At 38.9% G+C, this 26807-nt stretch overlaps 1 protein-coding gene across 2 annotated transcripts in view; it reads right to left on the bottom strand.

Moving 5' to 3' along the window:
- The window catches only part of CRACD (capping protein inhibiting regulator of actin dynamics), a 280742-nt gene that overhangs the window by 100768 nt on the left and 153167 nt on the right, over positions 1 to 26807 (bottom strand). Inside the window, exon 4 of one of the 2 annotated variants that reach the window (XM_057502247.1) lies at positions 15701 to 15784. The exons of the other annotated variant lie outside the window; for it this stretch is intronic. Coding sequence (XP_057358230.1) covers positions 15701 to 15784 — 84 coding nt within the window. The remainder of the gene's footprint in view (positions 1 to 15700; positions 15785 to 26807) is intronic. 2 annotated transcript variants of the gene reach the window in all.

The following is a 26807-nucleotide window of genomic DNA, read 5'->3' as shown; positions in this document are numbered from 1 at the left end:
AATATGACCATATAACGGTGATGGCTTTCTTGGTGCCCTCAGGGTTACCTGAGTGTTCTAAAATTTTATTTCAATTGCTTTTTAAATTAAACCTTCCTTTCCACTAGCCAATGGTATTTCCATTAAATACAAAGTCCCAACCCCATCCCTCATTTTAAACCTCTGCTTGGTGGCAGTGGAATGAATCACTGCAGAAAAAAGGACACATCTCTCTTTTTTTGGGGGGGTATCATTAATATACAATTACATGAACAACATTGTGGTTACTAGATGCCCCACATTATCAAGTCCCCACCACACAGCCCATTACAGTCACTGTCCATCAGCGTAGTAAGATGTTATAGAATCACTACGTGTCTTCTCTGTGCTATACAGCCTTCCCCGTGTGCCCCCCCCACATTATATGTGCTAATCGTAATGCCCCTTTTTCCCCTTATCCCTCCCTTCCCACCCATCCTCCCCAGTCCCTTTCCCTTTGGTAACCGTCAGTCCATTCTTGGATTCTGAGTCTACTGCTGTTTGGTTCCTTCAGTTTTTGCTTTGTTTTATACAAGGACACATCTCTTAACAGTGCTACCATGATAAAATATATGACTTTATAGGCATTGTTCTCTGAATTAAGACCAAGGACAGCAAATATATTACATTATTTTCCTATCCTGTGCCATGGGTAAGTATCACTTATGATCATGTAATTATTTGCCTGCTCAGTGCAAATACAGCCCTACAATCTTTATTAACACAGTACCAATGGTGGCCATTGGCAAATGATCAAAACTGACTTGTGATAATGGAAGCCATTTACAATTAAAGTCAGATTTTTGTATCTAACTTCTTAATAAGCCAATTATGTAATACAACAAATAGTTCTCTGGCTTCAAAATGTGATGAGCAGGATATGATCTCAAAGGTAAGTGTGACAGATTAACAGCTGTGCCCTAGTATCTATTCTCCCTTTTCTCTATGGTGCTGAACTCCACTGATTTTTAGCTGGGTACCTGGCCATCTGCTAAAAGGTTTACAGCCAAGTTCTGCTAATGGGACATTGGCAACTTCCAAGGTGTATGCTTAAAGAGAAGGCATATGCTGTTTTCTTCCCCTTCCTCTATCCTGGTGCCCAGAACATGGATGTTGTCTCAAGCCACCTTGGACCATATAGGTGGAGAACACACACTAGGGATGGCCAAGCAACAAAAAGGAGGAGCTTGGGTCCCAGAAATCTTTATGGAGTGCAGCCACCATCCTGTCCCTGAACCATGTACCCCTGAACTGTTATAAGAGAGAGAAATAAATTTCTATCATTTTAATTTAATTATTATCTTGGGTCCTGACTAGCAAAATAAGCTCTTATTAATTTGCACTAACCTAGAGATCCAATTCTTTAACTAGGAGTAAAGCAATATGGGAAAGTAAAAGGAAATTTTGCTTTCAAATAAAAATAAAAGAAAATATTCCTCTACGCTGCTTTAAATATTTTTAATGGTGAGAATTTCATATTCCTATAAAGTCTGGATTTATCTAGAGAAAGAAAGGTGAGCAAGCACACATATTGTATATCTTTGTACATAAATCTTACCATACAGAGTATCTCTAAATTCATAGCAACAATGCTGAGCTACAACAGTACTGAAATCTGTTTCAAAACCATAGACACTGAATTTCTGCCATCAGAAAAGGCAAACAAATCTAAAACAGAGGATCAAGCAAGTAAATAAAAGCAAGTATTTTTTTCTGTAACAAGCAAACTTCCAACCCTCTCCCCAAGACACACACATACACACATGCATACAAACAAAACATTTAAACAAGTTGTAAAGACGTTTTAAAAAGTTCATGGGGGGTAAGGTCTGTTTTGGATGATTTGGGCTCTTTTAAAGTACATCCCCACAGTCTCTGTCCCACCTCAAACATCTTCGGCACAACTGCAATCTGAACACAAGGCTGGATGGTCATGTAGAACTTAGCATGGTTTTCTGCTACTCTACCCTACTTGCAAGGTAGTAACCCTACATGCAGGTTTTCAAGGGCCAACAGGGACAGATTCCATTTCCTATAACTCTTTCTGTGTGTGTGCATTATTTATTCTTGGTGGGTGTGGGAAAGGAACTGAATTTGAGGTCCTTTTAATTTTTTAATGTCAGAACCCAGTTTTAAAAAAACCATCTTAAGAACCTGACTTCACTTGTTCTTTTCTTCTCTTACCTCAATCCTTATCTTTCCCTGATTTACTCTCAGGCAAAGCTAGCCAGGAAGTACAAAGGACTATAAAGATTACAATGTCACTCTTTCCTTTTTATATGTCATTCACCTCTTTTCCTTGTTTGAATATACATCGTCTTAGAGGTGAGACCTAAACCCCACCAACTTAGAAGACAATGATGGAAGAAGAGTTTATTGGATCTGTTTGACTGCTACTAAAAAACTCATTCAGTGAAGCTGGGGAGACTCCAGACCCCAGTAATAGATCCCAATCATTTTTAATTACAAGGAAATTAAAAAATATGTGAGTAAAAACAACCAAGAAAAAGGGCAAAGAACTACTACCTCGGCAAACCAGAGAAGCTTAAGTACACCAAATCAAGGGGTTTGGATTGTGATGTGGGGAATATTAAGGAGAAAGAACATTCTAGCCTATCGATCTTGCCCCTCTATGAAAAGCAACCAGCCAGGTTGTTTGTTCCCTAGGCAAGGCCACTGTATAGGATTATGTAGGCTGTTCCCTGATAAGTATGTCCAGCCAAGCAAGCTACAGGTGAAGGAAATCCAGCTTGCCTGAAACTCACCAAGTGCCAGGCTAGGTGCGCCAGCATAGGGCTGTGTCTGCCGGAAAGAGAGCAGTCTTCTGTGAATATGCACACGGTTTCAAGTCATGGGCCCATGGGGACTGCATCTGCCCAGAGAGGACACTGTAGGATGGCAGAACATGCCATCCCAAGGTATGCAACTGCGGCATAGGGATTATTTTGAGCTGAAGGCAGCTGAGAAGAAGCAGATACAAGAAGAGGCCTCTGCCCCTTCCCTGTCTGCCTAAAAACAGATTGTAAATATATAAAGGTGTCCTCTCTTTCCTCTCTACCACGAAGGACCAAAGTTAACCACTACAGACAGCCTTAGACCCTTAAAAGCCTAAAGAGGGCACCAGATTAATCTACACAGCAAACTTAACTAACTAGCTTTTATCTTTCATTAGTTTAGGAATTTTTCCTGCCCACAATCTGCCTAGAAATTCAAAGTCCTTTTCTTTTGTCTTGTCACGTCCCTAAAAATCTATTGTTCCCTTGCTAAGATGCTATATAAGCCCAAGTTCTAACCATCCCCTGGAATTACTCATCTCTGGGTACTTTCATGCAATAAGTAGGATGCACATGCTAATAATCTTCTGTTTTTTTTCCCTCTGTTAATCTTTTGTCAGTCCAACTGACAGAGCTCCAAGTGGAGAACCAAGCAAGGAAGTAGGAAAAATAATTCTCTTTCTCTTACAACACCTGTCCTTTATTCTCAGGGAGCAGTTTTGTCTCAAGGATTAGGCCCATAGCCTTGTACGGAGTTAAGTACTGAATGAACTCAAAAAAGGAATGGGGAGAACTGGGGTTACTATCTATATACTCTTTCTTGGTAATAGGATACCTGGTCAGGAGGTGAGGCCGGCCAGGAGGTGAGTCTATGGTGAGCAGAGCCAACTTCATGGGCACACAAACCATGCAGCACGAAGGGCCCCACACTCATTCTCATGCTTTGCTTGTAAAATTCTTAATTTTTGAACAAGAGGCCCCATATTTTCATTTTGTACTGTACCCCACAAATTATGTAGCCATTCCTTATAGTGGGATGCCACAGTAAAATCCTGAGGAATTAAAAACTACTCAAAGCTGTAGCCTCTGGGAGCACCATTCAATATGCAGTCAGAACTTGAGGGTGAAGAGAGAAAGGAACCTCAAGAAACTCCCAAGCAGACCCCTGTAATCAACAGACTGATAGCGACAGAGCACCCGGGGCCTGCCTTAAGGGAAGTCTTAAGGGGTAGTGCCAGGGGAGAAGCTTAGGGTGGTGAGCTGTAATCCGACTGCTCTTCTTACAGTATGAGAATACTGTGAGGACTGGAGTCTGCAGAAGATTACTCTCCAGGTTTCAAAGAACAGAAGAACCCCAGATCAGTGCCGGTCCTTCCCATTCTCTACAGCCCCTCCATGGTCCCTGGGTGGCTGCCAGGTCAAGACCACACGGGGGAGAAGCAAAGAGAAATTCTTTACTGGCTGGTTTGATCACAGATACGTCTACCGCCCTCTTCAATAATGTGAAAATTTAGGATTTGACTCTCATACTTGTCTTACCCTCCTGTCCTTTTTACCTTTCAGCATTTCTATCATTCTCTCTTATTTCTTATTGCAATGTGCAGTATTAACAAAACTAATTTTCTATAGGAAACTTCATTAAGAATATGTGTATCCTCCATTAATTCAGCAATTAGACAAGCAATTAGCATGAAGGAAGCATACCTTCATAGCAAAAATAAAATATTTTTGAAATTTCCAATTGATAGAACAAATGAAGTTTTAAGACTTAGCTTACTATTGTCACTAGGTGATAGAATTACAGGTATTTTTTATTATCTTCTTTATATTCTTACTTACGTTCAGAATGTTCCATAAAGATATTTTACTTTTAATATTAGAAAAAAATTAAAATTATTTCAATACATTTAACTGGAGAAAAACTATTTCCATATACCTTACAACATCACTTTCCATGTAAACTATTAGATGTACTATACTATATATACTCTGTATATATAGTAATTAGAAATCATTTTCACCTATTCCTTAAATCCGGTTCCTTAGGGAGGCAAAGCCAAGATGGCAGTGTGAGTAGGACAGTGGGAATCTCCTCCCAAAAACATATATATTTTTGAAAATACAACAAATACAACTATCCTTAAAAGAGAGACCAGAAGACACAGGACAACAGCCACACTACATCCACACCTGCAAGAACCCAGCGCCTGGTGAAGGGGGTGAGATACAAGCCCTGGCCTGGCGGGACCTGAGCGCCCCTCACCCCAGCTCCCGGCAGGAGGAGAGGAGTCAGAGCGGGGAGGGAGAGGGAGCCCAGGACTGCTAAACACCCAGCCCCAGCCATCTGCACCAGAGCGCAGACACAGCGCGTGCGTGGGGTGCTGGAAACTAGGGAAACAGGACAGTAAGACCTGTGAGAGGGTCCCCACAGCTGGCACCCTGGGGACAAAGAAAAGCGAGTGCTTTCTGAGTCTTAAAGGGACAGGGAACTCACCGCTGGAAGGAAGCATCCCAAGACACAGCCTAGCAGCTGGGAATCCCAGGGAACTCCGGGCGCACTAACCCCCTGGGCAACAGCTCTGAGACCCCTCATGGTGGTAGACAGCCAAACAGCTCCCCGTCCATTCTCCATTCTCCCTCCGGGCCCCGCCATAGCAGGGCAGCAGCCTGAGGCTGGCCATGCCCACAGCAAGTGAGCTTCCTCCATAGCAGCAGGGCAAGATACAGAGACTCAGTCTACACGCAATTGCCCAACACATGCCGCTAGGTGTCGCCGTTGTCCCAGTAAAGAAATGACAGGAGCAAGTGGAAAGAGTCTTGGCTCTCCCAGCTGACAGACGAGTCAATAGCATACCACTGCATCTATCAACATGAAAAGGCAAAAAAATTGGATCCAGACAAGACTAACCTAGACATCTTCAACATCTTCTACATCTTCCCCTGAAAAGGATTCTGGGGAGATAGATTTAACCAATCTTCCTGAAAAAGAATTCAAAACAAAAGTCATAACCATGCTGATGGACTTGCAGAGAAATATGCAAGAACTAAGGAAGGAGAATACAGAAATAAAACAATCTCTGGAAGGACTTCAAAGCAGAATGGACGAGATGCAAGAGACCATTAATGGACTAGAAAACAGGGAACAGGAATGCAGAGAAGCTGATGCAGAGAGAGATAAAAGGATGTCCAGGAATGAAAGAATATTAAGAGAACTGTGTGACCAATCAAAACAGAACAATATCCACATTATAGGGGTACCAGAAGAAGAAGAGAGAGAAAAAGGGATAGAAAGTGTCTTTGAAGAAATAATTGCTGAAAACTTCCCCAAACTAGGGGAGGAAATGGCATCTCAGACCACAGAGGCACACAGAACTCCCATGACAAGGGAACCAAGGAGGGCAACACCAAGACACATAATAATTAAACTGGCAAAGATCAAAGACAAGGACAGAGTATTAAAGGCAGTCAGAGAGAAATAAAAGGTCACCTACAAAGGAAAACCCATCAGGCTATCATCAAACTTCTCAACAGAAACCTTACAGGCCAGAAGAGAATGGCACGATATATTTAATGCAATGAAACAGAAGGGCCTTGAACGAAGAATACTGTATCCAGCACGATTATCATTTAAATATGAAGGAGGGATTAAACAGTTCCCAGACAAGCAAAAGTTGAGGGAATTTGCCTCCCACAAACCACCTCTACAGGGCATCCTACAGGGACTGCTCTAGATGGGAGCACAGAACAAAACACCCAACATATGAAGAAGGGAGGAGGAGGAATAAGAAGGGAGAGAAATAAAGAATCATCAGACAGTGTTTATAATAGCTCAACAAGCAAGTTAAGTTAGACAATAAGATAGTAAAGAAACTAACCTTGAACCTTTGGTAACCACAAACTTAAAGCCTGCAATGGCAATAAGTACATATCTTTCAATAATCACTCTAAATGTAAATGGACTGAAGGCACCAATCAAAAGACACAGAGTAATAGAATGGATAAAAAGGCAAGACCCATCCATATGCTGCTTACAAGAGACTCACCTCAAACCCAAAGACAGGCACAGATTAAAAGTCAAGGAATGGAAACAGATATTCCATGCAAACAACAGGGAGAAAAAAGCAGGTGTTGCAATACTAGTATCAGACAAAATAGACTTCAAAACAAAGAAAGTAACAAAAGATAAAGAAGGACATTACATAATGATAAAGGGCTCAGTCCAACAAGAGGATATAACCATTACAAATATATATGCACCCAATGCAGGAGCACCAACATATGGGAAACAAATATTAACAGAATTAAAGGAGGAAATAGAATGCAATGCATTCACTTTGGGAGACTTCAACACACCACTCACGCCAAAGGACAGATCCACCAGACAGAAAATAAGTAAGGACACAGAGGCACTGAACAACACACTAGAACAGATGGACCTAATAGACATCTATAGAACTCTACATCCAAAAGCAACAGGATACACATTCTTCTCAAGTGCACATGGAACATCCTCCAGAATAGACCACATACTAGGCCACAAAAAGAGCCTCAGTAAATTCCAAAAGATTGAAGTCCTACCAACCAACTTTTCAGACCACAAAGGTATAAAACTAGAAATAAATTGTACAAAGAAAGCAAAAAGGCTCACAAACACATGGAGGCTTAATAACATGCTCCTAAATAATCAATGGATCAATGACCAAATTAAAATGGAGATCCAGCAATATATGGAAACAAATGACAACAACACCACAAAGCCCCAACTACTGTGGGACGCGGCAAAAGCAGTCTTAAGAGGAAAGTATATAGCAATCCAGGCATATTTAAAGAAGGAAGAACAATCCCAAATGAATGGTTTTATGTCACAATTATCGAAATTGGAAAAAGAAGAACAAATGAGGCTTAAGGTCAGCAGAAGGAGGGACATTATAAAGATCAGACAATAAATAAATAAAATTGAGAAGAATAAAACAATAGAAAAAAATCAATGAAACCAAGAGCTGGTTCTTCAAGAAAATAAACAAAATAGATAAGCCTCTAGCCAGACTTATTAAGAGGAAAAGAGGGTCAAGACACATCAACAGAATCAGAAACGAGAAAGGAAAAATCACGACGGACCCAACAGAAATACAAAGAATTATTAGAGACTACTATGAAAACCTATATGCTAACAAGCTGGAAAACCTAGGAGAAATGGACAACTTCCTAGAAAAACACAACCTTCCAAGACTGACCCAGAAAGAAACAGAAAATCTAAACAGACCAATTACAGGCAATGAAATTGAAGTGGTAATCAAAAAACTAACCAAGAACAAAACCCCCGGGCCAGATGGATTCACCTCAGAATTTTATCAGACATACAGAGAAGACATAATACCCATTCTCCTTAGAGTTTTCCAAAAAACAGAAGAGGAGGGAATACCCCCAAACTTACTCTATGAAGCCAACATCACCCTAATACCAAAACCAGGCAAAGACCCCACCAAAAAAGAAAACTACAGACCAATATCCCTGACGAACGTAGATGCAAAAATACTCAACAAAATATTAGCAAACTGAATTCAAAAACACATCAAAAGGATCATACACCATGACCAAGTGGTATTCATCCCAGGGATGCAAGGATGGTACAACATTCGAAAATACATCAACATCATCCAACACATCAACAAAAAGAAAGACAAAAACCACACGATCATCTCCATAAATGCTGAAAAAGCATTCGACAAAATTCAGCATCAATTCATGTTAAAAACTCTCAACAAAATGGGTATAGAGGGCAAGTACCTCAACATAAAAAAGGCCATATATGATAAACACACAGCCAACATTATACTGAACAGCGAGAAGCTGAAAGCTTTTCCTCTGCGATCGGGAACAAGACAGGGATGCCCACTCTCCCCACTGTTATTCAACATAGTACTGGAGGTCCTAGCCACGGCAATTAGACAAAACAAAGAAATACAAGGAATCCAGATTGGTAAAGAAGAAGTTAAACTGTCACTGTTTGCAGATGACATGATACTGTACATAAAAAACCCTAAAGACTCCACTCCAAAACTACTAGAATGAATATTGGAATTCAGCAAAGTTGCAGGATACAAAATTAACACACAGAAATCTGTGGCTTTCCTATACACTAACAATAAACTAATAGAAAGAGAAATCAGGAAAACAATTCCATTCACAATAGCATCAAAAAGAATAAAATACCTAGGAATAAACCTAACCAAGGAAGTGAAAGACCTATACCCTGAAAACTATAAGACACTCTTAAGAGAAATTAAAGAGGTCACTAACAAATGAAAACTCATCCCATGCTCCTGGCTAGGAAGAATTAATATAGTCAAAATGGCCATCCTGCCCAAAACAATATACTGATTTGATGCAATCCCTATCAAATTACCAACAGCATACTTCAGTGAACTGGAACAAATAGTTGAAAAATTCACATGGAAACACCAAAGACCCCGAATAGTTAAAGCAATTCTGAGAAGGAAGAATAAAGTGGGGGGGATCTCACTCCCCAACCTCAAGCTCTAATACAAAGCCACAGTAATCAAGACAATTTGGTACTGGCACAAGAACAGAGCCACAGACCAATGGAACAGAATAGAGACTCCAAACATTAACCAAAACATATATGGTCAACTAATATTCGATAAAGGGGCCATGGACATACAATGGCGAAATGACAGTCTCTTCAACAGATGGTGCTGGCAAAACTGGACAGCTTCATGTAGGAGAATGAAACTGGATCACTGTCTAACCCCATACACAAAAGTAAATTCGAAATGGATCAAAGACTTGAATGTAAGTCATGAAACCGTAAAACTCTTAGAAAAAAACATAGGCAAAAATCTCTTAGACATAAACATCTGTGACCTCTTCTTGAACATATCTCCCCGGGCAAGGGAAACAAAGCAAAAATGAACAAGTGGGACTATATCAAGCTAAAAAGCTTCTGTACAGCAATGGACTCCATGAATAGAACAAAAAGGTATCCTACAGTATGGGAGAATATATTCGTAAATGACAGATCCGATAAAGGGTGGACATCCAGAATACATAAAGAGCTCACACACCTCAACAAACAAAAAGCAAATAATCCAATTAAAAAATGGGCAGAGGAGCTGAACAGACAGTTCTCTAAAGAAGAAATTCAGATGGCCAACAGACACATGAAAAGATGCTCCACATCACTTGTCATCAGAGAAATGCAAATTAAAACCACAATGAGATATCACCTCACACCAGTAGGGATGGCTACCATCCAAAAGACAAACAACAACAAATGTTGGCAAGGCTGTGGAGAAAGGGGAACCCTCCTACACTGCTGGGGGGAATGTAAATTATTTCAACCATTGTGGAAAGCAGTATGGAGGTTTCCTCAAAATGCTCAAAATAGAAATACCATTTGACCCAGGAATTCCACTTCTAGGAGTTTACCCTAAGAATGCAGCACTCCAGTTTGAAAAAGACAGATGCACCCCTATGTTTATTGCTGCACTGTTTACAATAGCCAAGATATGGAAGCAACCTAAATGTCCATCAGTAGATGAATGGATAAAAAAGATGTGTACATGTACACAATGGAATATTACTCAGCTATAAGAAAAAACCAGATCCTACCATTTGCAACAACATGGATGGAGCTAGAGGGTATTATGCTCAGTGAAATAAACCAGGTGGAGAATGACAAGTACCAAATTATTTCACTCATATGTGGAGTATAAGAACAAAGGGAAACTGAAGGAACAAAACAGCAGCAGAATCACAAAACCCAAGAATGGACTAACAGTTACCAAAGGGAAAGGGACTGGGGAGGATGAGTGGGAAGGGAGGGAGAAGGGCGGGAAAAAAGAAAGGGGGCATTACGATTAGCATGTATAGTGTGGGGGTGGGCATGGGGAGGGCTGTGCAACACAGAGAAGGCAAGTAGTGATTTTACAGCATCTTACTACGTTGATGGACAGTGACTGTGAATGGGTATGTGGGGGGGAATTGGTGAAGGGGGGAGCCTAGTAAACGTAATGTCCTTTATGTAATTATAGATTAATGATACCAAAAAAAAAAAATCTGGTTCCTTAGGAACTTCCTTTTGGCAATACTTTAACAGCCTAGCTCAAACTGTTGCATTCATTCAACTTTGAAATCTTCATGTCATTTAATTTTTCACATTTAGGGTTTCAAAAACACAGAGGAAAAAGTAAAAATCACTTATAAGCCAGTCATTTGAAAAAAATATGTAAAATAAAAAGTAAAATACCCCCAACCCCAGTTTTCCTACATATAAACAGACTTTATTTGTAATATACTTTTTTTTTAAGTAACAGGGGGATTAAACTACTTTCCATTTTTCAGATAAAGCATAGCATACACATCTACACCAGGCAGTATATTTATATGTACCTAGTCCCTTTTAATGGCTGTCTGACCACGATTTATTTAGCCAATTTTCCTCTTGCTGAGCAATAGATTGTTTCTTGCTGTTGCAAATACGGCTTCAATAAACATCTTTATATACGTATTTTTATATATAATGCTATTGCTTCTGCAAAATTCTGAAGCGTGCTCTTCTTCAATTAAGGAAGATACTTTAAATCATAATAAATTCAACTGAATTAGCCTCTTAAAAGTTGATCAATTATACTCTCATAGCATATGAGCACCCCATTTCCCACACCTTTTACTGCACTTAACATGATCAATTTTTTCAAATGTTCTTCATCTGATTCTAGAAAAAAATGTTCTCACTCACATCCCCAGAGCACCTTTTCATTTAATCTTTGGCCATCTGTGAAACTTCTTTTGTAAATATGTTCATATTCATTGAGCCTCTAATGTGTTTCTCTTTTTCACCCCTACATGCTCACTGCGCAGTCCCCCCACTGATCTAGTTGAAATTGTTCCCTCACAGTGCCCAGTGCCCAGTCTGTCTTCAGTTTGAGGTGACAGCATCACCCAAGGACATACCAGTTTTATTAATTAATTTAAGCTTTCATTGTTCTCATACCCTAATACAAATGGATAAAAGATTCATCTGCTACTAATGACCAAAAGCCTAAAGTTTTAACAGTGCTCTGGAATGTTCAGATACTAAGAGGGAGCTTAACAGAAAGCATCACAGAACAGCATACACAGCCATGAAGTTCTTTTCCTCCCTTGAATAATTTCCTATGTTCACACAGCAGTAAGATCACAGCACACAACACATGGTGAGCAGCCTTAAAGAGACAGAGCCATCTACTCTCATGGGAAAATGTTAAAGTAGCCACACAGAAGAATCATCATTTTTTGTAAAGATGTTTGGGTTTTTTAAAAACTGAAATAAAGTGAAAAAATGACAAGACTTTGGTTAGAATCGTGAGTTTGGAGGAATTATGTATTATTTCTCAATAAATGGCCATTTTTATAAAAGTAAAATTTAAAAGTCAATCTACTACACTGCTGGGGGACAGGGAGTATGCAGAAACTTTCCATACTTTCTGCTCAATTTTGCTGCAAAACTAAAAAAAGTGAAGTGCATTTCAACAAAACACTACAGTGCATTCTTTGTTCATTTTCCCATTAACTTTATATTAAAAATTCTACAAGGCAGTAGAATAAAAGTATAAAAGCTACAGCATAACAGGCCTCTTTGTGCCCTTTTTTCTTGATCACAGTATTTAATAAGCAGTTGAAAGTGGCTTCTTAAAGTATCAGTGAAATGAGTGTTAGCATATTCAAGAAATTCCGGGTGACTTCTACCCTGGGGCAACATACTGACCCTGTGCAGACTGAATCTATGCTCCCACTCTGCTTATTGGAATTAGTGGGTGGGAGAGTATCCTTAGGGATATCCATTCTTTCTCCCTCTATTCTGGCCCAGCTTCTGGGGTCTAGCTGATGATTAATAAAAATGTCATTGTGTTGAACTACTTCATATAAAAAATTAACTTCTAGGTTAATTAAAAAGCCACAGAGAATAAATTAATTCCATTTATCACCAGTGGAATGTAATGGACAAGTGCTGTCTTGGGGCTGGCTATTCTTTTAGAACTTTCTATTTGAATGCTAAGCCAAAAAGAAAGGGATTTTGCACCTAGGATGCTACACAAGAAGCCAGAGTAATCATCAAGATACAAGTGAAATTGTTTTATTATACTGAATTTGGTAAAAATATACTTCTGAAAGTTTTAAAGTTTCTACTCTTTGAAACGATATATAAAAAGAAAAATCTACTTTCATTCCCAAATGACAGGAACAAGAGAATATTTCCATGTTATGGTGGTCTGGTCCATGGAAGGAGCCATTATCCCCAACTTGGGATCTTAAAAGTCAGAAGTATAACTTCCAGTGTTGTGAAATCTGTTCTAGGAAGCAGGGAAGAAAACACTTCTTTCTGGAAAGAAACTTGAGAAGTACTCAGTGAGTGAGGTATAAATCACATCAATATTGGTTAGGCATCAAACTAAGGGCATAAAAAAATGTTAGGCTCTCTCTAGCCAAGGCTGTTCCCCACACCTAACTTAATGTACTGCTAAAAACATGAGACAAGATTTAAGCAATATTCACCACAAAATGGCAGCATTTCTTCTTTCAGTTCACTACCTTGGTAGTGTTCTTGTGGGCTCTATCTCATCCAGGTGGCTTCTCATGACAGTGTAACTTAGGATGAGCATCTGTGACTGGAGACAACTTTCTTTAGGGTTTGTTTTGCCTGTTACTGTGGGGGTAGACCTCCCCAAAATGCGACTCTGTCTGGAAGTGGTGAGAAGATGTCCATGAAAACACAAACAAATATCAGAAAGCTGACAAAATACAAGGGAATCCACCTGACATGTCACAGCAGACTCACATTAGGTGCCTGTAAGATAGGCAGATTCTAGGGCAATGTCCCACACTTACTGAATCAGAATTATATTTGTGAAGTAACATAGAGCACAATGTCTGGCACACAGTATGTAATAAAAAAAAAAACTTCCCATAAGTTGAGAATAAGGGCTCTGTTTTTGAAGGTTTTATGTACCTACTTCTTTGCAGGTACTAGGTTTAGCTAACACACACTTTCTTTTTTTTTTTTTTTTCCTATTTCCCTATTAAATACTCCCTACTATCCCTTCCAAGGAACAGATTGACAGGAGTATTTTGCTGTATTATAGGAATAGGAATGAGATCATTATGGTCTCTTCCCCAATTAAATGCTAGAGCCAACTTCCAATGTCAAAGACCTATGGTAACACAAGTTCACTCAAGAGAAAGGGCCTTCTTCAATCTTCTTTTTGAGCCTCATGGTCAATGGGCTACATAATTTCTCTTATCTCAAAGAAATTATAACAACATGTATGGCAGGTGTTTATATATATACATATACACACAACATGCACACATGTATGTATATGTGTGTGTGTGTGTGTGTGTGTGTACGTATACATGTACACACATATACTTTATCTTTTCTAATCCAAAAACGAAACCTGGTTTATTTGGGGTCTAAATAAGAGACACTTGAGAAATCAATTCCTTTACACTCCAAATAATAAATAATTATGGAACTGTGCAGATGAATTATACAGCAAAATAAATTTATGATTTATAATGAGGATAAAGGTAAGAAATAATGTACTCAAGGGAGTCATGTAATCAATTTAACATTTCTAAAAAAAAGTCACCCTGAACAACAAGGAAATAGGAAGGTATAAAAGACTTTGTAACCTCCCTAGGGATACAGTAAAAGCATCATAATATGAGTCACAGAAAATTATTCTGGGGCCAGGTTTTCATAAACCCACTGTAAAGTCATATTGGCCAGAGGGTATGTGTAGGTAAGGTGAAGGTAAACAGGAAAGAGAAGTTTAGGGCAGGCATAGTGCAGAATGTCTTCCAAAGTTCTCATTTATCCTTATTTTGATTTCTACTTTCCCAAAGAAAAAAGTTTATAACATCCAAATAAGTGATTTTAACCTTTTTTTTTCTTTTTTTTAAGAAAGAGGAACTCGAATTTGGAAAAAATAAAAGACACATATGTAACACCCTGGAAATCAACCAGCAAAAATGATTTAGTACATACATATTCTTTTTATCTTTGCCAAGAAGAGCAGGGTAAATCAATCCCTAGTAGTTTCCATGTAACTCACTGGAAGGAGTTTTGGGGAAAAAATTGAAATGGGAGTTTAAAATAGAAATGTTCTGATCACTAGTAATAAAAATAGATGTACCTTGGGACTCATTCAATGCAATATTTAATGATAATTCTTATTTATGTGGTATAATTGAAGGATGAAGTTAACTAAACAATATCCCTAGTATCATAATTTTTAAAACCTGAAGCATTCTGAACAGAAACTTTTCTGTAACAGATTATACATTGAATAAAATGAAAATTGCTCTTGATGTCTTAGGGCCATTACTACTGAGCTCAGATGAAATAAGATGATGTCTTGAGGGGGAACTGAAGTATTCCAGATAGTCTGTCCCTATCAATGGCCCTTCTGCCTTAAAACATTTTTGTGCCTATTTTAAAATCAGTATGCTGCCTCGTTCCCTCACATGTTTAACTGTCACTTATTAGGTTGCTGAGTCTGATTCTTGTAATTCTTCCTCCTTTCTAATTTATTGCTTCTTGTGCCTGGGAGATAGGAAATTAGATAATCAAGTATGACAGAATTATATGTCGAGAGGGGGCCAAGCAAAAGCCTAAAAAGTTCCTCCAGGAGTCTAGAGGATGAATGGCATCTGTTTTAGCTGCCTTTGCTTTGTTTTTCAGTTTTGCTTACATCTGGGTGCTTTACTGTGTCCCAGACAGTTGAGGTTACTGTACAAGTTATTTATGGTTAAAATCAAGTGTTTTTGCACACTAAACTATAAAGAAAAGATGGCCTCTGTCTCTTTAATTTGCAACTGAGAGTAGCCCCTCTGTACCATACCTGAAACATCAGCACCCAGAGACTCATTATGGATATTCTGTGTAAGTTTAATTTTCTCCATGGCCATGACTTTGTTAAATGTGACTGAAATAAAAAGTACAGCATATAATCTATGAGCATAAAGCTTATGAAATTGGAAAAAAACATGCTCTACAATTATATCATCAATTCTGTCCTGCATCTTCCACATCAGTGAAAAAAAAGCACATTACCTTTCATCATGTAAATGCGTATAATATGTAATAAAATAGGAGATGGAGGAAAACAATGTGATACCTGTAATAAAACTGAAATTATTATTGCATTTCATAAACTATTAAAAACTGAACATTCATTGAATTACAGTCTCCATCAAATTGCTGAACCCTGCTCTGAGGGAGAAATTTACTGTATTCCTCATACCTGAAAAGGAAAAGAGTATTAGTTCAGAGACACTTTCCTGTTTAGTATTAATAGAGTCTGTGTTTATAGCGGCTGAAACTACGTGATGCCCAAACCATGCAAAAGAAAAATGTATCTTGCTGAATCTGCAACCCTCTTGCATGTCATCTCTTCTGCTTCAAAATGCTCTCAAATACCCAAAGATCTGTATTCTGTTATTGCAGTCTATTTTCTTACAACAATCATTTCTAGGGTAAGAGAATAGGTTTATAAAACATAGTAGTAATGATGATGTTTTCTTTTGTTCCCGATCTTCCAAGTAACTCAAAATGCTTTGCAAATGTTCATCTTCATAGAGATGATTTCTTAAGGGAAAAAATTATCCTGGATTGATAAACTACCGGCAAAAAATTTGAAATACTTAAATTTATATGAGGTCAATTTTTATTCTCCTCCTTTGCTAGGTATGACTTGTTTTCATTTCAAGTTGTTTCTTTAAAGAAATTAAATTCCATGTGCTTTTCTAGCTTGTGCCCATAGGTTCCTTGGGCATCTACCTTCCTACTTGGGATATAGGTAATCACACAAATTGTCTTAAAAGTATAATATCATTTTTTTAACCTTTCTTATATTTTCTTAAACATCAACCACATTTCTGAAGCATTCATTTCTCCACATTTCTGTAAACATTAAACCTTTGATCTTTGTAATTTATATAATTTTGTCAGCTGTTCCTTACATTTTGCCATGAAGCATTTGTGCATCTTTTTCCTATATATTATAGACATGTTTTGACTATGCTCCCCTCTATGCCTTCAAACTCCCATATCCTGGCAGTGGATGAATTCAGCAAGCTATATAACCTCCCTACTTAGGTATCACAGTATGAAGAATTTCCTTAAACTCAAAATGTCCTTTTCATGACCTGTTCCTTTTCATGATCTTATTCTTTCATATGAATCATATCACCCACAAAAAATCTCAATTAGAAAGATGAAACTGAGTACTTTTCTCACACCTTTTACCAACATTACAAAAAGAATTTCTTCTTTTAGAAATTCCTTAATTTATTATTTCCCTTTCTTTATGTTATACAATTTATTGCCAAGATAATTAACATCATCTCAACATAAACATCATCTATCCATTTAGACTTGGCCACATTTATTCAAGAGGTTCGAACCACTGGAGGAAGTCAGTCCACTTTCAGAGAACTATCCCTATTTCCCATGGTTTTATTTTTCATTTTGCTTATCTTGGAAACATAAGCTATAATATTAATGGCTCCTTATTCAATTTGCACTCCTTTTATGTATCTCTCAGCTGATTCCTTAGCTTAATTACTCTGCTAGAAGTAATCCTGAATCCCACCGTCACTGAGGAAGTGGATATTTTGAAGCTTTCCTACTTTTCTCTTACCACTATCACATTGCTGTGAATGCCACAATACTACTTTTGAATACAATTTTCTGGGACTGATTTACAAATGTTCTCTGTTGGACTGGCCTGAAATCAGTTACATGTTTTCTTTCACAGGATTGCTGCCACTGTATACTGCAAAGTATTGCCTGTGAATTTGTCTTTACAATCTACCCATCTCATGTGGGATGTTAGTAAAGAGTTGGAAAAATATATCAATAGAGTTCACTGTAATGAGAATCTATTTCTAGTCCTTTTATGCCTATGCACACAGACTTTATAGAGCTCATACTGGTATATTTTTCCATTTAATGCAAGTCATCAACCACTTACTGAGAGCCCATGAAGCCCACAATATCAAACTACAAAAATTGGGGATAGAGAAAGAATCATAAAATCATAATCTGTCCTCAGCAAATCTATAATCTCAACCGAGGCTGTTTTTAGAATGTTCCAGTACTGGAATATTAAAAAAATACATAAACTCTTCTTCCTGGCCTTCTAAATATTAACATAGTAGCCTGTAAGAATTATTTGATTTAGTATTTGTAATTTGATTATTGTAAGTGGTTCCCTGAGATCATGTATACAATAGTGGGCATGCAAGCAATAATTTGCAATTTAGTTGAAGAATGATTCTCATAACATAAAATCAGCATCTGAATCTCAATATACTTTTGTTGTTCTCTACTCATACTGCCTGTTTTGTGGTGGAAAATTATATGCTGGAGTGAAACGAACAATTTGGGAATGAAGAAAATCTTTACACATACACTTTGAAAATTTCAACATACCATATTTTTTATTTCTCTCTTCTCATACACCCCTTCTTTTGGTAGTTTGGGTGGTTTTTTTTTTAAACATAATTTCTGCCAAATGAATCATTACTACGACATGCAGGAAGGGACTAACTCTGTAGTCATTTTACTTGGTGTTCAATGAGCACTATGGCAATATGCCAAACTATGTGGTAGGGCTGGGGACTTAAAGATTGATCAGACATCATCCCACGCCAGGGGAACTAATAGTCTTAAGAGACAATGTTGTCTTTGTGGTGTGTAGGGAGGTTGATATTAATCAATCTTATACCACTTCCCTTTAATATCTGATAGCACAATTCTATGTGAAATTTCAAAAATCTTTCATGCCTGAATTTATAAGAAAAAAATCACTTTTTTGAGACCAGGAATATGTCTCTGCATACTACTTATTTGAAATCAAATATCTTAGATTACTTGGCTTCCACTGCACAGGACAACGCTTATGCTTTTTTTTTTTTTTACCCCAAAGTCTTTAAAAACATGACAGAGGTTAGACTTGAGTCATTTTCCTACATGTTGGTGAACTTTCTCTTCACCTCTCATTCATTTCTCTACTCTTCCTCATGGCCATCCTCTTCCCAGAAGTCTTCACAAAACTATTAACCTCCCCTCATATGTTCTTATCTTAACATATGCACCATGTCCTAGAGGCTACAGTTCTAGAGAGATGAAGCTGAGGTCTACGCAGCAGTAGGCATGACATGGCTAAAAGTACACCTGCCAGCATGGCATATACCTTTTTGAACAAACAGTAAATTCATTACAAAATAATGACAAGCTTTACTCTTCTTTGAATATATAATAGTTTCATATTTTTCTGCAGTTTAAAAGGTCTCGAAAAACTCTGACAGGAAAAAATCCTGGGCAGTTCTACACATGACTTGTCTGTGCACTGAAAAAACAAGGGCTGTACATCTGGGTCAATGAGGGAAGAGTTTAGGCAGATTTTTGCACAGGAAGGCCATCAGTGGTCTTTACTATTATAAGTGCTGACGTTATTCTACAAAGAGTTCATACTTTATCCATGGCTGCACATCACAGATGTGAATTAGTTTTGTATCACATCTCAGAATTCATCTTCCCTTAGAAATTCTATGATAAGTGGTCGCTGCAGTATTCCACCCAGATCTCCATCAAGGAATGAAGGGCTTTGTCCCCTAACTGCAGCAGGGATATAACGGAGCACATACCCTGGGGCAGGCAGAATAATGCCTCCCTCACCCATCTCAGATGTCCACTTTCTAATCTTCAGAATCTGCAAATATATTACTATATACGGCAAAGGGACTTTGGAGGTATGATTAAGCTACAGATGTTGAGATGAGAAGATTACCCTGGATTTTCCAGGCAGGTCCAATGCAATTGCAACCATCCTTATAAGAGAGGCAAGAGTGTCAGGAGTCACAGGAAGAGATGTGATGACAGGTGAGAGAGAGATTGGAAGATGCTACTGAAGGGGAGCAGAATATGCCACCCTGAAATATGCCATTTTGGAGTACTGATTATTTTGAATTAAAGTTACTTGGGAAACAGTACAAGAAGGATACTCTGACCCTTTTGTGTCTCCCCTGAAGGCAGCAAATGAATCTCCCCTTTGAAAGGTACCCTTGATATACCAGCAGGGTAGAAGGCATACTTATTATCAGAGAGAGAAGAAATTGAGGGCTTAGAGTCTGTATAAATAAAAGTTGTTGCTTCTTCATTCATTTACTATACCAAGCCCAAACATTTTTGTTTTGTCAATTCTTCACAAACTTTTTTTTTTTGTCTAAGAGGTATAAAAGCTTCCTACTTTGGTTACTTCTTTGTGTCTCATATTTTTATGGGGCTTTTATAAATATGAAATTAAATTTATTTTTCTATTACTCTCTTTCGTATCAATTTAATTATTAGATCGTCAAAGAACCTGTAAATGAAGATGGGAACATTGTTCTGCCCCTACACTGTTGCTGGCTTTGAAGATGGAAGAAGGGGCAATAATCCAAGGAAGGCAGGCAGCCTCTAGAAGCTAGAAAAGGAAAGGAAAAGGGATTCTCCCCCCAAGTGTCCACAAGGAACAACAGCTCTGCTGCCTCATTTTAGACTTCTGACTCCCTGAATTATAAGATAATAAATCTGTGTTTGTCTGAGCCACTAAATTTATGGTAAGTTGTTACAGCAGCAATGGGAAATAATACATGTCCTGAGAAAAATTATCAAGGCTTCTGAGGTCAAATAATTTTGGGAAACTTTATTCACTGTATCTCCTCAACGCCTACAATTTGAGAAGCACTATAGTAAAGAATCCTGTTTAATTTTGTTTAAACCAGGATTTCCCAAAAGCAAAAACCATAGACAATTAAAGGACTAATTTTCTTTAACATTTCTCAGAATTACTGTTTATGGAACCTACTTTGGTAAATAATGGTTTAAGGATTTATGCTATGGATGATGGCATCTGGAAGGGATGAAGACACTCTTGGATATATTTATTTAGACTGAAGGTCCATCCACTGATGCCATTCAGTGAATTATTATTGAGTGTCTATTACAGCTTTACAATGTGACAGGTATTTGGGATGAGGGAAGAGGGATGAGATACAAAGACATAAAGAATTACTGACCAAAGGAAATTATCATTTAGGAGAAGATAAGAGATATTTACCAAAAACTGTAAACCAAGTAGAAAATGTTAGACTCTATATGTGTATACACATTGGGGCAGAAGGTGCAGGGGGAATGAGATGCTGTGGAGGTTTGAAAGAAAATAATGAATTACTTCTGGGAAGTGGGGTGTGTGTGTCAGAGAGTGAATTATGAAACATCTGAATTTTTCTTAATTGAAGTAATATTGATACACTATCTTATATTGGTTTCAAATATAAAACACAGTGATTGACCAGTTACCCATATTATTAAATCGCCAACTTCCACTAGTGTGGTTACTATCTGTCAACTTAAGATGTTACAGAATCACTGACTATATTCTCCATGCTGTACTACTATCCCCATGAACGACTTACAATAGATTGAGAATTTTTATACCCCTTTGTCCCCCTCCCCACCCATCCACCCCAATTCCTCCTCCACGGTAACCACCAGTCACTTCTCAGTGTCTATGAGTCTACTGCTATTTTGTTCATTTTGTTTTGTTTTTATATTCCACAAATAAGTGAAATCATATGGTATTTTTCTTTCTCTGGAGTGCATCTGAATTTGTCCTTTAAGGACTGCTAGGCTGGTAGCAAGAAGAAAAAGAAAGAAGAGAGGGCATTCTGAAGTGCTAGCACTAGGCACTACCCAATTCAAGAACTAAGTTGTTCTTAGATGGGAAAGCAAGACAAACCTTCGTAAGACACACCTTCTCTGTGCAATAATCAGAATTATAAATTGGGGTTCCAGTTCTAGAAAATGCTTAAGTTCCACAAAAACACCAAAACTTATCACAAATAAATGAAAATAAAATGACAGGTATATGCTTTTAAAATGTGTAAGTATATATAACCAGACCTTAATATAAATTTTAAGTTCTCTCTTAAATGCTCCTTTCAGGGTATTTTTCTACATGGAATAGACTTTCTGAGGCTTAAAATATGTGCCCAGTAATGTTTAGATGAAAGACGTTTGTTTCTTTTCTTTGTAAACCTTCCAGTGGTAAGTACAACTTTCTTCATTGTTCCTTGGACCTCTGAACTTCAGTTCAGAAGTGGAGTCATCTATTCCAAAAAGTTTCAATGCCAATTCTGTGGGCAAGGGGAGGCATTAATAGTAAAAAGAAGAAGAGGACCCTTTCTGTGCTACTTTAGCTTCCTGTCTGTTGTCAATTTTAGTCTCCTTGGGAGCAAGAACTATTTCACTGCTTGTCCTTTGTAAGCCAAGAGTCTCGAGCACAGGAGGCATTCAGTGTATTTTTGCTGAAATGAAACAGTGAAAGGATCATAGAGTGAAATCTTGGCTCCACTCAAATCAATTTAGAAAAAGAAATTAAATTTTAAAAACTTACTTCAATAAGGAAAAGGAGGATGAATATAGGTGACATTTTAGGGGTAAGGAATTCAACAGAATCTTCCTGGTAGAGCTTTTAGTCCTCATAGAAACAAAGCTTATCACTTCCTGGAAGAGATGCCGACAGCTGTCCCAGGCTTGGTTCAAGGCTTGTGGTGAATCAAGCAGTTATTTTCTAAAGTTTCATTAAATAAAGAAAGGGCAGGATTTAGAGCATCAAAGGGCTCCTCTCAAGAAACATAGTCAGGTAGGTGTGACCTCTGGAGACTGCGCACCCCCGCTCCTTGTTTGTCTGGCAAACACCTTCTCACCTTTCAAGACAGCTCAAATGGCACCTCTGGGAGGCCCTCTGGCGCACTCCGGCAGTTGTTTACTCTGCTCTTGGTGCTCCCCAATACTGTGCAAAACTCTCTCAAATGTCACTAATCACATTTATGCGGTTATCTGTTGACATATCTGGATTCAATTCAGTGAAGTTCTGCTACAGCAATGTTAGATTCAATGGCTCAAAGGCAGGAAGGACTCTGGCCTTCAGAGGCTACTTCCTCCTATGGGAGACAGACAAGTGTACAACACAACAGCAGGAGAGCACAGTGCAGTGCAGAGGAACAGGAGGGAGAGGGGGACGATGACCTCCCGGGCAGCAAGGTCTTACGTAGCTCCCATCTTTAGCCCTAGTACAGAGTCTCGCACATACACTTTCCTGCATGTTAATGCAGGAAGGGAGAGAGGGAGAGATGAGAGAAGGAGGGAGGCAGGGAGAGAAGGGAGGGGAATCAGTAAAAATACCGCACCCCATGCCCCTCTGTTTGCTGTGTGTTGTCAAACCTACTCACTACTCTAAAGGTCCTTGGAAGACAGATTTTGGAGATCTTTGACGATACAATCATACCTGGCACACAGTGATGTACATGACAGTCACCACTTGAAGAAGACAAGTCATAATGTGTCCCGTATTTCCACAGCACGTTACTACCACTCCTGCAGGGATCTTACAGAGGTTGCACTCATCGAATCCACTAGCACAATGCCCATTTAATTCTTAAGTTCTGCATTGTTAGACGAGCAGGTTCTTCTGCTCCTGCAAAAGGATTAAACTAGAATTTTGGTCCCAGCACCTTCTTTGCCATTCAGCTTCCCACTTCTCTGCCAGCTTCATCTGTGCAACCCATCTTGGATTACGTCTGGCAGATGGGGAAAGAGTCTCATTGCAGGCCTCTGCTGCCTGCACCCCAGAGCCCTCCCCGAGCAGCCTCCATTCACCGGGGAGAGAAGGGAGGAGGGGGGATGATCAGCCTCCCTAAGAGATGAGAGTGTAAAGTATTTCTCAAATTTTCAGCTTCAACGGCTGGTATCATTTAACTCCCTGGGGGTAGACTGTGCTTTGCTGCTTAGGCCAGCAATATAATCTCTAGTTTCCCCAATGCCAAAATATCAATTACATGTTCAGTTGGATGATGGGATGAATTGGTGTTCAGACCACTTGACAATGACATAAATTGGAGGTGGGGTTGAGGGAGAGTGCCAGAGAGGACTGAGCCTCAGGATAGAAGTGAAGTAAAGTAGAATTCTTAATATCTTTGCAAGTTAATTTAATTCTAAACTGTTATTTGTCCCCTGAAGAGAAACCCATCAACAACTACAGTGAAGCTGGAATTCCTGAGGAGGTTTCCTTCTTGGAGGTCCTAATTAGAGAGAGGTTAACCTTCTTGTGGCAACCCAGCCCTCCCAGCACAATGACAGATTAAACAAATAAATGACTTGTAATGAAAAATAAATCTTTTATCAGACACAGAAAGCCACATATTGTGTGAGTCCACTTAAATGAAAGAGCTAAACTAGGTAAATCCCTAGAAAAGGAAAGCACCTTGGTGGTTGCTGGGGTTTAGGGGATGAGAAACGAGGGATAACTGCCTAATGCGTGTGGTATTTTATTCAGTGGGGAGATGAAAATGTTCTGGGACGAGACAGAGGGTGTGGTTGCTTACCAAACTGTTCACTTTAAAATGGTTAGTTTTATGTTATGAGAATTTCACTTGAATGAAAAAATAAACATTTTATAGTTCAACATTCTCTAATTGAAGGCTTCACTATTTCTCATTTGCTCAATGATCTACCACTACTAGGAAATAAGGAGAACTTTATTCCCATTCCACAGTGATAAGAAGGATTAAACAGATCTCTAAATTCTAGTGTTTGTCACCTCTTGGTCTTTCCTGTGAAAAGCCTAGTACTTCCCCAGAATGTGTACAGCAGGGAAGTAATCCAGAACAGTGGCCCCTAAGCTGCCTGGTCCTTCACAGCTAGCAGCAGCCCAAGAGGCATCTGTTCACCGCAGGTGCAGTGCCAGCTGCATCGTCAGAAGTTGGTAGGGTGCATCTGGGTCTACCAGCCGGCACCCCCACCAGACCCACGGGGCCTAGAATTCTGCAGAGCAGCCTTCTGTGGCAGAGACATCAGACAAAGACTATGAGTCCTTTTAATTCAGTAGAAAAATATGAAGACCTTGCTCTTTCCACATACTTTCAGGATCAGAGAAAATAGATTTTAACAAAGAGTAGAAGCATCTTTGGAAGCAAGGCAATTCTTCTTCTTATTTTTGGTAGTTGTTAAGTAGAAAGAGAAGCCCAGGAACTCAGGAGGAATGAAAACACTGAGAACAAAGATAAAAAGAAGGGACCTTGAAGAGAAACTATAAGCCTAACAACAACAACAAAACTGACTAACAACTCGATATGCAGGAAAAGCAGGTAGGGGGCTGCCATTCTCGCCCACCACTTCCCCTGTCAACCCCTGCACTTAGGGTCAGGGACAAACAGGCCTCTCAGTCCCTCACCCAACCGGACTTCCTGAGTCATTCAATTTGTCTCATGCTGTATTTCCTGATAAAGTGCTAGTCATTCCAGTTCTGACTATGACATTTTTTTCCAACCATGGCTTTGTCTCACCTCCCAGACTTCATGCTCAGCTTTGAGGATTGGCTTTCCTTGACCAAGACTTAGACATCCCTCTGGGACACTGCCTTTGGTGGCTTCATCCACATTCAGCCTGGGCCAGGGATGTCACTCATCTCTGGGACTCATGGAAAAGTGTTCAGTTCTGTTTCGGTGAATCCTTCCTTTTCTCAGGTGTATCTCTCAAGACTAAGCCCAAAATAAGGCTCTAGTATTGATTTCAGACTCACAAATCGTTATACAAACCTCATATTAAGAAATTTTTAAATATGAGTAAGCAAAATATTTTAAATGCTTTCAAAATCTCCTAATTCTATTGCAATATGCCAACTGGCTCAGAGAGCCATATTATATTTTCCTATGTTGTGTGAGAAGAAAACATGTGGTCCTGTCACAAAATGTTCTATACACCACAGAAACTGCAGTATTATTTTTCCAGAAAAATTCCTAAAAGAGAAAGCATCTGTTTCCTATGTTTTGTCATGCTATAGAATGAAATGCAAAATGGGGAGTGGGTTTTGGAGAAGGCATCTATTTTCTTTTTGATGGTAATGCTGAGATAGTGCATCAGTTTTGACCACTTGAACTTAAGCAGTATGGATGGGGACGGCAATGTGAAGTTCCTGTCCTCAGCTGGGGCAACTCACTGTCACCTAATATCACTGCCACAGTGGCACATGAGTGACATGGTGAAACTGCACTGACTTGGCCCTTCGGCATACTGATTTGACCTTGGGTGAATCATTTTCACTTTCTGGGCCTGTTTCTCCAGGTGGATACACATAAGTTTCTCCAAGTGTAAGATGGGAATAGTAATTTCCACTGTTTAATATTGTTATGGATTGAATTGTATCCCCAAAAGATATATTGAAGTCCTAACCCTCAATACTTGAGAATGTGACTTTATTTGAAAATAGGGTCACTGCAAACGTAACAGTTAAGAAGAGGTCATACTGCAGAATGGTGGATCCTTAACCTAATGTGTCTGGTGTCCTCCTAAGAAGAGGGAAGGTGGCCATGTGAAGACACAAATGCACAGGGAGAAGGACACATGCGGACAGAGGCAGAGGTGGTAGTGATGCAGCAGCAAACCAAGGAAAGCCAAGAATTAATGGCCATCACCAGGAGCTAGGAAGAGGCAAGGACGGATTTGCCCCACATGTCTCAGAGGGAGCATAGCCCTCTCTTGATTTTGGACTTCCAGCGTACAGAACTATGAAACAATAAATTTCAGTTGTTTGAAGCCACCCAGTTTGTGGTACTTTGTTACAGCAGCCCTAAAAAACTAAAAAAAATTTTGAGGTAGAATTTAGTGTGTGTGTGGGTGCGTACATGTGTCTGTGTGTGTGTGTGTGTGTGTGTGTGTGTGTGTGTGTGTGTGTGTGTTTTCATTGCAGAGGAAAAACACTGAGAATAAACCAGGTAGAAGAAAGCAAGGTAACTTTTTTATTTTGGTATCATTAATCTACAATTACAGGAGGAACATTATGTTTACTAGACTCCCCCCATCACCAAGTCCCCCCCACATACCCCATTACAGTCACTGTC

The sequence above is a fragment of the Manis pentadactyla genome, chromosome 5 (assembly GCF_030020395.1).
Source record: "Manis pentadactyla isolate mManPen7 chromosome 5, mManPen7.hap1, whole genome shotgun sequence".
In the NCBI taxonomy this organism is placed as follows: Eukaryota; Metazoa; Chordata; class Mammalia; order Pholidota; family Manidae; genus Manis; species Manis pentadactyla.
The sequence above is the reverse complement of the archived record's forward strand: the minus strand, read 5'-3'. Positions and strand labels throughout refer to the sequence as shown.